This window comes from Neocloeon triangulifer, unplaced genomic scaffold (genome assembly GCF_031216515.1).
Source record: "Neocloeon triangulifer isolate White Clay Creek 2 clone unplaced genomic scaffold, ASM3121651v1 ptg000006l, whole genome shotgun sequence".
Lineage (NCBI taxonomy): Eukaryota > Metazoa > Arthropoda > Insecta > Ephemeroptera > Baetidae > Neocloeon > Neocloeon triangulifer.
The window spans coordinates 751,854-764,109 of record NW_026775549.1 but is presented as its reverse complement, the minus strand read 5'-3'; the positions used below and the strand labels follow the sequence as shown (position 1 = coordinate 764,109).

The 12,256-nt window shown below is 39.0% G+C and overlaps 2 protein-coding genes across 4 annotated transcripts; one reads left to right on the top strand and one right to left on the bottom strand.

Moving 5' to 3' along the window:
- The first annotated feature begins 652 nt into the window (after nucleotides 1–652).
- LOC132194256 (protein borderless) lies at nucleotides 653–5,361 on the top strand. Of its 2 annotated transcripts, none has more exons than XM_059615420.1 (13): nucleotides 653–789; nucleotides 1,391–1,521; nucleotides 1,580–1,814; nucleotides 1,877–2,158; nucleotides 2,212–2,402; nucleotides 2,506–2,730; nucleotides 3,079–3,341; nucleotides 3,400–3,569; nucleotides 3,846–3,917; nucleotides 3,972–4,172; nucleotides 4,487–4,732; nucleotides 4,797–4,863; nucleotides 4,923–5,361. In XM_059615420.1, exons 1-13 carry the CDS (start codon nucleotides 717–719, stop codon nucleotides 4,987–4,989), a joined length of 2,223 nt encoding a protein of 740 aa, XP_059471403.1. In that variant the 5' UTR covers nucleotides 653–716; the 3' UTR covers nucleotides 4,990–5,361. The 2 variants fall into 2 exon arrangements, with proteins under 2 accessions (XP_059471403.1, XP_059471401.1); XM_059615418.1 differs by having other exon boundaries at nucleotides 3,969–4,172; nucleotides 4,923–5,360.
- LOC132194255 (cationic amino acid transporter 3-like) lies at nucleotides 4,378–10,277 on the bottom strand. 2 transcript variants are annotated; one of them, XM_059615416.1, is made up of 15 exons: nucleotides 9,958–10,277; nucleotides 9,374–9,508; nucleotides 9,158–9,310; nucleotides 8,999–9,103; nucleotides 8,771–8,944; nucleotides 8,589–8,716; nucleotides 8,441–8,538; nucleotides 8,246–8,388; nucleotides 8,002–8,104; nucleotides 7,816–7,949; nucleotides 7,582–7,751; nucleotides 7,423–7,531; nucleotides 7,128–7,369; nucleotides 7,012–7,063; nucleotides 4,378–6,488 (listed from the first exon to the last, which is right to left on the bottom strand). In XM_059615416.1, exons 1-15 carry the CDS (start codon nucleotides 10,175–10,177, stop codon nucleotides 5,380–5,382), a joined length of 3,075 nt encoding a protein of 1,024 aa, XP_059471399.1. In that variant the 5' UTR covers nucleotides 10,178–10,277; the 3' UTR covers nucleotides 4,378–5,379. The 2 variants fall into 2 exon arrangements, with proteins under 2 accessions (XP_059471399.1, XP_059471400.1); XM_059615417.1 differs by having other exon boundaries at nucleotides 4,378–6,479.
- Nucleotides 10,278–12,256: the final 1,979 nt, after the last annotated feature.

The window sequence follows — 12,256 nt, the reverse complement described above, 5'->3', positions numbered from 1 at the left end:
GAGTCCCATTTGTTCTAATTAAATAATTGTAGCCTTCATGAAATATTATGTCCTCTGCTCTCGGTGCAGACGCGCGCGACTTCAAATGAGTCGCTTGCCCCTTTGAGTCTTATTGCCTGGCAATCACTTCTGAATGGTGTTCATTAGCATACATAATTTCCATTGTGGGCAAAATCTGTGAATGCGCGCACCATAATTGCACTTGTCAAGTGTCCAGCCGAAGAGAATTCATCGTCATTGTTTCACCGCAGCCATATATAGTTTCAATCAGAAATGAATTTCTAGAGAGAATGCACTCTTGAATGACCGAGGGGTTAATTGAGTAAATAGCCCCCATTCATCTCAATTCTGTGCACCCACGCCACCCTCTATAAATAATTCAAACAACACAGGAATAAAAAATTAAATAAGATAATAAATGTGTTTCCGCATTTATAAAAAGATTGAATTTAAAGGAAAATATATTATTATAATTATTAGATAATGCAAATTTTTTAATACTTGAGTGAGTAGATTTAAATTTGTGCATTTTAAGAGCAATTTGGTATTGTGTAGTTGGGACATCCGGATTGTATTAGAGCTTGCCTGACGTCACGAGCACCGCGCTCGGTACGGAGCGCAGATGCTGAGCGTGACATCAGTTGGAGTTGGATCGGCCTGTGGTGTCAAGCGGAATTGGATTGCGTTTTTCGGTTTCAAGTTCTAGCAAACTTGGCATGGAGAAGTTTGCATTGTGCAGTCACTTGATTTTTCCAGCGGTTGCAATCTTCTTGTTGGCCTCTCAAATTTGTGAGTATTTCAAGATAAAAAAAATTAAAAATTATTTACACGTAATTGCTTTTAATAACAACCATCAGCACGTAAATAAGATTGAAAATAACTTAAATAGAGCAAATTATTATTCCAATGATTTAAATTTATTTCTTGTCTTAGTTTTGTGTCCAATTAAAAACAAAATTCAATATGAGAAATATTAACAATACACAAAATTGTAACTTGTATTATTCTAAGTAAGTGCGGTTAGCTGAGCAATGCAAGAGCACTCGCACGACCAGCCAGCAGTTTTAATCCTTTAATTCCAACTCTGCTTGGGCAGATCGAGTATGGTACATGCAGTCAAATTAAGCTGTCATATAAAGTCATGAGAGCTGATAATAAAAGAGCAGCTCGGCTCATGAATGGGCTGGTGAAGCAACAGCCTACTTAATACCAACACTTGTGCCAGAATTGGATTATAAATTTTCTTATAAATGATAGTTTTATTAATTTCACTTTTAAATTAAACAAATCAATTATCTAGCATGATAGGCAACTTCCTGCTTCACTACAATTGAAAACTAAAATTAAAACGAGTAGAAAAAAATGCATCTCGAATCTTCCAATTTTTTAGATGGCCAAACTGTTGACGGGAGAAAGCCAACCCATTTGACTGCCGAGATTGGTGAATCTGTTCTTCTAAACTGCGAGGTTGATTTCCCGCACGACACTGTGGTGCCTTACATTTTACGATGGAACAAAGAGGTTTTTCATTTCACTCAAAAATAATTAGAATTAATTAAAACTAAACATATGACAAAAGGGTTCCCTTGCATTTTCGTGGAACGGACCGGAAGAATTAGAAATTTCTCCAAACTTCAAAGGCCGCGTTTCTCGTCTACCCCACAACGAGGGGAGCAGTCACTTCGGCCGAGGGGCCGTCAACTTGACGTCGATCAGAGAAAGTGACCAGGGTTGGTATGAGTGCCAAGTTTTCTTCCCTAACAGAAATCCTCCAACCAGACCGAACGGAACTTGGTTCCACCTGACGGTCGAAGGTGACTAAACTTTTGGGCCAAAAAAATTTAAAATTAAAATTCTTCCCTTAAATTAAATCAAGGCGGAAAAGTCATGACCATCCCTCCAGTGAACCAAACCACACTCGAAGGAGAAGATGTGAACTTCAAATGTGTGGCGAAGCAGTCTGGAGCAAGAATTATTTGGTACCGCGACGGCGTACCAATAGCCGAGGTGCCTGAGTTGTGGGCCAGGTCGGAGGTTCAGGGCGACGGCACACTTATAATCCAACGAACCGAACTCACCGACCCTGGCACGTTTGTGTGCGAAGTGACCAACGAAGCAGGCGAAATGCAAACGGCAGGCGCCTACTTAAACGTCCTTTGTAAAAAAATTACATTTAGAAATAGGAAGTAAAAAGTAAAGAAAAATTTTCAGATAAAGCCAAAGTGGTGAATTCACCTCCAGAGCAGTTTTTGACAAAGGGCCAACCTGGTCTGCTCGACTGCCATTTCAGAGCGAATCCGCCTTTGACGTACCTGAAGTGGGAGAAGGACGGATTTCTGTACGATCCCTACAACGTGCCTGGCGTTTTTCTTCTGCACAACGGCTCGCTCGCCTTCGACAACGTGAGTAAAATGGAAAAGAGAAAAAACGATCCTTCGAATTTCCGATTTATGCAACTCGCCGAACTGCGGTGTCGGGCAGGTTGTTTAATCATGCGTTTTTTAGGTGGACCAAGGCCACGCCGGTATGTACACCTGCACGCCGTTCAACGATCTCGGAAGCGCCGGTTCCTCAAGCCCGATGAAAGTGGTCGTCCAGCAGCCGCCCATGTTCACGGTGCGTCCGGCCAGTCTCTACGTGCGGCGAGTGGGAAACAGTGTCAAAATGCACTGCGCGGCAGAATCTGACGATTTCTCAAACCAAAACCCGCTCGTCGTCACGTGGTTCAGAGTAAGAATTTTAAATAGCAATAGAAATAATTTTTTTATTGAATTCAAACTCGTTATTTGGTGGTGGGAGATTGGAACGGCAAATATTTATATATAAAATCATTAAAATATTGTGAAAAAGAAGCCAATTAAAGCAATAAAGAAAATTTGAGAAGTGCACAAGAGTTAATTAAAATTTATATAATTTAAAAAAAATCTCACTGCAAATAATTTTTGGGATTGCAGGGTAAATTTGGGCTCCAGTTTAAGGAAAGATTGTTACTTTTTGGAAATTTCAACCGCATTTTTCCATTTTATTTACTATTTGAAAACTGGTAAACTATTTCGCATTCAACACACTAAATTGTAGAAAGATGGAACGGGACTTCCAAACGGACGGTATATGCTGGAAAGTGGAAATTTAACCATCCGATCGCTAATACCTGGAGACTCTGGGATTTATATTTGCACGGTGGCCAACGAGGCTGCCAGTTTGACTGCAGAAGCCGAGTTAGTTGTGGAGGAAGGCGCTTTGAAGGCGCCGCATTCCCTATCAGCCAGCAGTACTGAAGACTCCGTGTTACTGAAGTGGTCGTCCAGTGAAACAAGGATGTCGCAGCAAATACTCGTTTGGTTTAAAAAATGCTCGAGGCCACACATTTTTTTTTACTAAAACAGAATTTTAATTCAGGTTCCGGCTTGTGAGTACCGATGAATGGAGAACAATGAAAGTCGAAAACAACGTTTTCCAAGCGACCGTCGAAAATCTAATTCCTGGTTCCCTTTACGAATTGATGGTTTCCAGTCGAGACCCCCACGGAGAGGGGCTCATGAGTAAAACAGTGCGAATCCACACTAAAGGTATTTAAATTATTAAATTTTGTGATAAAAACCCAATAATATAAATAAAATATTGTTTATTGATAGATTTATTTATCTGTTTGACTTCTTTTTAATAATTTCCTTTTTACGAATATATAATTGAGTTTTTTAATAGATATAAAATTTGATTCTGGGGTTGGAAGTAAAATTTTGGAGAAGTATTATTTAATTTTCCTTGCACCTCTTTTAACCGAGATTTGTGTTGTTGGGTAAAAATCACACATAAAAATAACAATATAATGCGATTATTTGTAGGGGAGAAACCTGACAGCTTTGAGAAACAAGACGACGAGACTGAGACAAATGAAGGGCTCGCTGATAATTTAGGTTGGCAGAGGACACAAAAATTGCAGATCACTAATTTCTAAATTCAAACAGCAGACACTGTGGGAGCAGGAAACGGCCCGTCCAATGTAAGCGTTCGAGCAGTGAGCGCCCCGTCATGGCTAGTTACATGGAAAGATGATAGCAAACCAAGCAGATTGAATAGTCACAATAAAAAGTACACCGTGCGCTGGAGAACAATGAAAGATGGAACGAATAAGGAGAGAGTCATCGACACCAACGACAGATGGATTCTTGGTATAAGAACTTTGATTTTAGAATTTTCGCAACTTTTTTTAAGAATTAAATAAATCATTAATGCTTTCAAAATATGCATCTCTAATAATATAGAAATAATTTTAAAATTTTAGATAACAACAAGAAACAAGAAGACAAAAAGAAAAAAATTTATAAAGAATAACACTTATTCAAAAATATTTATTTATTTAAGCTCTTTGAACTTATTCTTGATTTATACAGGAAGCAATTTAGTTCGACCACAGTTTATATACTTATAAAATAAACTTCGTTTTTAATTAAATTTTTTAATTATTTTTAATTGCTGTTTTCAGTAAATGGTTTGGAGGAGGGTGAGATTTACGTTTTTGAAGTTGAGGCGCACGGATCACGGGTGCAGCGAGTGACCGAAGTTTCCACCCAAAAGGTTTCAAGCGCCCAAATGCTAGCCCTGTCCGTGTTGGTGGGCTTCATCGTGCTGCTGACGGTGGCCATCGCGTCGTGGCACGCGGGCAAGTCGTGCGGCAACAAATCTCCGGCATCGGCGCCTCCCGAGGACCACCACCACATCGACTCCAAGAGTAAAAATTTAGCTCACTATTAAACTAAGCGTGTCAATAAAGGTGCGGAAAATTAATTGTTCAGGATACGGAGCCCTGATGAGTGGTATTCAGGCGTCGCCGGATTTGCCTGATAATATTTGGATGCCTCCGTAAATATTTTTCCGAGAGAGCGCAAATGCTTTAGAGAGTAATTCGGATTGTTGTTTAGGAACAATCTTCCCTCCAATCCGGCGGGAACGGGATCGCCTGTTTACGCTAGGGCTGCTTATGACTGATTGATCTGGTGATTGTTGAATATATCGAACAGAGACTATTATATATAAATGAAAAAAAAATGCGTTTGATTTATAGTGGAAGAAAGTGGTGCGTCTAATAATTGGCTGATATTTTTATAACAAAGAGCGCGCATGTGAATTCCGTTTGTTTAAAGAATTTATCAGTTAATTAAGAATTTATGACATAATTTATTTCCTAAAATGTTAGGAATAAGAAATTGGGGTTTGAAAAATTGTAAATATTTATAAATCTCAAACTTATACAGATATGCGCAGAATAAAATACTATGTACAATCACGGACTGTTGAAATATTAAATTCTATAAAATAAATTGATATACATATATCCAAAAGTGCACAATTAAAACACTATATTATTTTAAGTATCCATCACTTGTCCTCGATGATCATGGGATTTGATTCAAAAGCTTCGAGCGACTTGGCCTCCCTTCTTGACGGCGCTTTTTCAGCCAATTTATTAGAATTATTATTAAGGTCACCCAGACTTGAACTTTCCCCATTGCTGGAGCGCAACTTCGACTTGGCCGAAAGGAGATCAGCCGAGGAGAATCTCATAGGCGCACTGGATTCGCCACCCTCGAGCTCTTGCAGAATAACCACCCTCTTCTGCTGTTTGTAGACTTTTGCTCGCGGTCGTTTGTTCTCGACTCCGCTGATCTGCTCCTTCAGAATCGAATCCAATTTCTCCACAAAGGCGTGATTCTCGAATTTGCCTCCCTTCATGGTGACCGGTGGGGGCAAAATAACCGGCTCGGAAATGGAAACCTCCCGACTTCTGCGGCCCCCAAAAATTTCTATACCTTCGTTGACGTTGACGACCGTGTTGTCAATGCTGTCAATGAGTTTCTGGCTTCGCAGCTTCAGGGTGTTCCTCAGCTCAAGCTGGAAGTCATTCAAATGACTCGTCGTCTTCTCCTCAAAGAATTCTTCGGGGATGAAACTGGTGGTTGGACTTTGAGGCACCACCACATCCTCCACTTCCACTGGTCGCGACTTGGATGAGAGGTGCGCCGAAATTACCAAATTTGCCGGGGGGAGGGGAGGGGGTTTAGGGCTGGAGGGGGCAACGACGACCTCGTCTTCTCCCGCCTCCACATGCAGTTTGTTTTCGTCTTTCTCATTATTACTTTCCTCATCGCTCGAGGATTCATCGTCCGTGTGCGCAAAGCGGACGGAACGGCTTTCTTCCCTGGACACCTCGCCGGTGTCCTCGTCCACGAGCACCTTGGGCGGCTGGTGGACTTCGACGACGCTCTCACCGGAGCTGTAGTGCGAGTCGGTGTCGCCCGGAGTGTCAAACGTGAACATTTCGTCCAATTGTCTGGCGTAGAATTCGGGGGTGTCTTCGTGCCTGCTGGATGTCGGAGTGCCGACATCGTCCGCGGTCTTCAGGATTTCCGAGACCACTATGTCAGGCACAGCCACTTCAACAATTTGCTGTTCGGCAGTAGCCGACGAGTTTCCGCTAACTGCAACATCTGATTTGTATTATGTAAGTACAACATTAAATACATACATAAATTACATTTAATAAAATTTTTAATTTTTTTTAATAAAATAAAAAGTGCATAAAAATATTCATGTTAAATACATGAATGATTTAATATGCAGGCCGGTTTTATGCAAGATTTTAACAGTAATCTTTAAGCATATATATATATTTTTTTTTAATTTGGAGTAATTTTAAATTATGATTATATAAATTATACAAAAAACTATAAAAATTTAAACAATTTTTTTTCCATAATTCTCGAAAAATGTATTTTAAATTTAATTAAAACAATAATTAAAGGGATTTCTCTAATAAATATCGCAAGTTTCTGTTCTGGCAGATTTGGTCGCACGAGATAAAGAATATTACGAGAGATAATGCACGAGCGAAGTTACTTAGCCATCAAGATTATTATAATTACTACACAAAATCCCGTGCTACTGAACTTTGAAGCAGTCCTTAAAAAAGAAATTGAATCGATTGAGACTATTGAGAGATATTAAAAATACCTGATTCTGATGTTAGACTCAAAGTGTCGACAAGTTCAATTTTGACCTCATTCTGTAAAAAAGAATTAGAAATTTATCTTGGAATTGAACAATATTATTTAATAAAAGTCATGTACCTCTTCTGCCTCCAACCATCCATTTCGCCTCGAATCGTCCGTTTTCCGTTCACTCTTCTCCCTCATTACGGCGCCGCCAGTGAGAATTATTTCCTTAGTTGATTTAGTCTCGGACTGGACCGAGATGCTAGATTTGCTTCCAACCAAAGCGGCCACGTCGCTTCCTGAGCTTCTTTTGCTCTTGTCATTTGATTCGGGGTCACTGGACTTGAAGCAGAAGTTTGCGACGTACAAAATTAAACCTGTTTATTTTTCAACTAAAATTTCTAGAGTCTTCTTTAAAGCAATTAATTACCGATTGCACTCCACAACGCAAGTCTGTACCAGGCCCACGCGTGCACGTTCATAATCAGAAAAGCCGCAAATAAAATTCCAAGTCCTTGGAAGAGCGGGAAGAGCGGAACCTGCCGGAGTTTGGAAATAAGTTAAGGAAAATTGGACACTTTGAGCCAACCTTAAAGTAAATGGGGGTGCTTGTGTTCTGGGGCTGCAAAGTAATAATGGTGAGCACGTAGAGTGCCAGGACGGAGAGGACGATCAAAGCGATGACCGCGCCAACGTAGCCAAAACCAATTTCCGCCGAGAAATACACAATTAACCCTCCGAGGCCGAGACACAGAAGGCCTGTGTGTCAAATTTTCTTTGTGAGACCAAGACCTGCCGTCGTAATAATTTTTGTCAAACTCACTGTAAAGGACTGTTGCTATTTTGGCGGCGTTTGACGTTGCGAAATTCGGCGCCTCCAACCTCCGGCACATCAGAAATTGCTTGACCACGCTTGCGAACGAACCCGTTTCATTTTTCCAAGCGTCGTATTGGCATCTTTTATGTTATGTACACATAAAAACTATGCAATTTTTCATAATTTAAGTACCTGTTGATTATGGACGAGCACATGATCAATCCGAAAGAAATCAGGGTACCGATTGAGAGCATCTGCGCCAGTTGCCCTTCCGTGAAAAATGCACCAAGCAAACCTATGAATTAAATTTTTATTAGTTTTAAAATCCAATAATTATATCATTATATATTTGAAATAAAACTTCCAATTTCATAAGTCAGAAAAAATTTAAATTTTTTCATTTTTTAATTAAATTTTAAGTTGTGATCAAACAAACCTGATATTAATCCAATAACTAGAGCTCCATATAAAGGCCTTTCCCTGCCGTAAACGTCCACGTTTCCTAAAAATGGAAACAAGGCTCTTTCTTTTACGAGGGCATTCAGTTCCCCAGCAATGGTGTACGCAAATGTTTCTATCCTAAAAATTGTTCTTGTAAATGATGAACTAAAAACAAATATTTTTAATTTACGTGAATAAAAGAACAAGAATCGCTCCCGTTGCGACAATGTAAAGACCCTCGCGGTAAGAAAGTAATTTGAATACGGTTATGACCTCTTGCGCTGGAATCTAAGATAGGACTAAATAAAAAGGTACTTTTAGTAAAAACCTCTGCATACCAGCATAAAGTACGCTCTCATCATCGTCACAATTATTCCAATAGAAAAGAGAAACACGAAACCGATCGCAAATGCAACCATTGATGACAAAGGAGGCAGAATCTGTTTTTTGCTGACCAATCCTCGAACTGCAATATTTTTTATTTTTTATTATTATCAATTTTTCCAAAGTTTTCTTTTACTTGGATATGCGCCTTTGCCTAAATCAATGAACGCTATTGACAGAATGGCAGCTCCTTGAAAGACGTTCCACATTCCGTACGGCAGAAAGTAGCCGTCGCCTATGATCGCCGCCAACCCCGGAGGGCAAGTATTGCCTGTGCAATTTGCTGGAATGCTCCACAATGAACTGTCGGCTAAAGATAAGCATATTTTAGCGAAAGAGATTACTGAAGCCATATTTTAATCACCTTCGAAAGCTCCTGCGATTACCATGTAGAGGAAAATTACAACGGCGAAAAGCGTTCCGGCCACTCTCGGCATCATGTATTCTCGGAACACGCAGCAAGTAATTACTGGAATCAAAGGGAATTAATTTTGAAATTAAATATTAAATTATTAAAAATTACTGCAAATTATTGGAAGTGGCAGGGCTAGGAAGTCGACGAATGGAGACGTGTATTCCGATTCCAAAGGAGCTACTTCTGTGAAATACTGCGTTAGAGCGTTGTTTGTCATGGCGTCAATTGACGCGCGAACACCTTTTGCGGCCGCGGCTGTACCTGATGAGCAGAAGTTTAAACGTGAATTATCTCCAAATGTGGATGCAACTTGAAATACAAAACCTATTGCGAGGTCTGCGATGAGATTCCAGGTGACTAGAAACGCGACTAGTTCGCCGACTCTCCCTAGATTTAGGGCAAGAGCAGCCGTCGACCCCGTCCTAGGGGTTGATGATCCTAATTCAGCGTAGCATGCTCCTAGTTTTGGAATCAGTTTTATTTTAATTTTAAGTATTTCTTTTTAAATAAGAAATGTTTCCTAGATTTTGAAAATCGTATATTTGGTCAAATCAAATCCCTCCATGATTTTTTAGGTGTCAGATTGATTGATTGACGAATTTTTTAACGCAGATAACAAGCATATATTTTCTATCTTTATTTAAGAGAATCAATTAATGCAAAAAAGTAATGTGTTGCAATAATCTTAATTTTAGGGAAAATATGATTTATTCAAATTTTTAGAAGACAATTTGATGTAATTATTTTAAATTTTTGTTGCTTCAAAATTGTTGCATAAAACTTACGTAAGTCTCAACAGTGTTGGTTTGTAAAAACATAACTCAATTTATTGGCCAAATTTTAACGCAATAAAATTATAAAAAATTGATGCTATATTTTCCTGTAATTTATTCACCGAATCTCATTACCTGCAATAATTGCTACCACAGCTGCAAACACGACGGAAATTATCACTGCTGGTCCTGCCAACCTGGCAACATAACCCAGGAGGACAAAAACGGCGAGACCGAGTGGCCCTCCTATGGAGTCGCTGATCAGGTCCGCCAGGTAGAGGCCTCGCAACCCTTGCACCGGCGGCTCGACCTTTGTCGGCTCTCGAGGGCGAAACATTTTGCGGCAAATTCCCATTCCGAGTCCACTAATTAGTCATTTCCCCGACGAGCAGCTGTGGTGCAAACTTTTTTCTTTGTGTGTGTCGGACGCTCTAGATTCATTAGTCACGCACGTAATCAATACTATGCCGGCGTGTAATCAAGATTATTGAAGTACATTTCCATGTTATCAGCGAGATATCGCGTTGGTAGTAATGACGTTTTTATCTCGAATAACACAGGTTGCAACTCGAATTTTTATTGCATATCTGTAAACCATATTCGAGATTAGCGCCTCTTTTGTGCGCGAGCAAGCTGGATGGGCGTGCAACACTTTATAAGGGCACAATAAGTATTGTGGCAGTTGTAATCTTTATTTCTCACCTTCTCGGACTCTTTTTTTTCATTGACGTTGGGTGGACAATGCGTGAATCACTTTAATTGTCAATTGCGCAGTGAAATGATAAAATTAAAGCAAAGTTCTTGTTAAAATAATAAAGTGGGAGCCAATCTGTACAAAAAGCGGATTTTTTTTACTTTCATTGATGTTGTATTTTATTGTTTTGTAATTGCAAATCTATAAATCTGTGTCAAATTTCACATTATATTTTTGCTTGTCGTTTTGGACGCCACATGAACATAAAATAACAATGAAAGCTAATCTAGAACTTGATCCAAGAATCATGTACCAACAGAACTGAACAGTTCCAGAGAAAATCAACCACTGGTTTTGACGTTCAATGATAATTTGAAAGAGTGCCTAATTCATGTACAATATACGTATTCCCAAAGAACTGCAAAAGGAGTCGTAAATTTTGGTCGGTGGTTACACAATTTGCTTGTCATCAGCTGTTGATGCAAAAAAACTGCACTTGCCTGACACAGTGGGGGGAGGGGGGAACAGAAAGGTGGATAAAACTCCACGCAACAAGAAGGAGGACGAGGTTTTGACAATATTATATACTTTTGCAGTAATAGAAGAATATAAGAAAGATTATACTCGAACAATGCTTGCGCCAAATGAAAACAGGGTTCCGCAATTTCGCATACTCTGGCCATTACAATATATCAATAATCATTATGCGAGTTGCAAAATATGCACGACGGAGAAAATGAATTTGTAATTATTCGATATATAACAATATTCATCTCCTCACTGTGTAATCCTAGTTTTGCTGTAGTAATATCTATCTGAAGTTGAGAAGTCTGCAAAAACCAAAAACACGGTCTTCGTGGATCGTACACTTTGTCGGTAGAGAATACAATTGGCAATCAATTAAGTAGTAATCATTAGTAATCAATGGAGATATTATTGATTGATATATAAATATAAAGCATCATATATGAAGGATTTGGCATTGTAATTCTCGAGAAAAGCTGCGTTTTTCTTGTTTAATCCTTTATGCAAATCGAATGATAAATAACAACCTTTAATTATTTCCTGTTCCTCTCCTCTTTAGTCTCCGTTTTGGTACTGTGGTTTATGATAAATGGGGAGCTAAGTAGACTATTTTCCTCTCTTTCTTTTTCAAGTAATAATGTGTGTACGTGTGGTCACTCCAAATAATGTCACTGCTATTTCACTATTTTCCTCATCGTTTAAATTGTATCTTACAGAGTGAAGAGTAGAACAGTAGTTGTTTTTAATAGGTAGTAGTAGTACACTGCAGCCTTTTATCTTTTATTGAAAGTGTTATCTACATTCTTTTTGAAATTTAAGGCATATCTCTCTTTTGTCTCAATTTAAAAAGGGAGTGATAGGTAAAAAATTTAAAACTTTGCATTCAGTTAATGCACAGTAATATATAATATATAATATGTAGAAGGTGATAACAATTTTCCGTACTCAAGAAGGTCAAAGAGGAAATTTTTCCTGCTGTCTTTTGGAACAACGGAACGGCATACAGATCAAATCAATTCAGCAATTACCCTCATTTTGATAATTTCTCAAAGATTGCAAGATATATAAAAAAAATCGACAGTAACTCACAAAACATCTCGCTCATCAGCTTCTCTCGCGTTAGATTTTACACATCAGGAGGTGGAGGAGGAGGTCTCTTTTGTCACAAACCTCACGTTTTCTCTCGCTCTCTTGTTATATACACCACATTTCACT

Coding starts and splice junctions, on each gene's coding strand:
- LOC132194256 (XM_059615418.1), top strand. CDS start 717: ATGGAGAAGTTTGCATTGTGCAGTCACTTGATTTTTCCAGCGGTTGCA. Junction 1,522..1,579: donor TTTTACGATGGAACAAAGAG/GTTTTTCATTTC, acceptor ATATGACAAAAG/GGTTCCCTTGCATTTTCGTG. Junction 3,342..3,399: donor TCGCAGCAAATACTCGTTTG/GTTTAAAAAATG, acceptor ATTTTAATTCAG/GTTCCGGCTTGTGAGTACCG.
- LOC132194255 (XM_059615416.1), bottom strand. CDS start 10,177: ATGGGAATTTGCCGCAAAATGTTTCGCCCTCGAGAGCCGACAAAGGTC. Junction 8,539..8,588: donor TGAGAGCGTACTTTATGCTG/GTATGCAGAGGT, acceptor GTCCTATCTTAG/ATTCCAGCGCAAGAGGTCAT. Junction 8,105..8,245: donor AGTTATTGGATTAATATCAG/GTTTGTTTGATC, acceptor TTTAATTCATAG/GTTTGCTTGGTGCATTTTTC.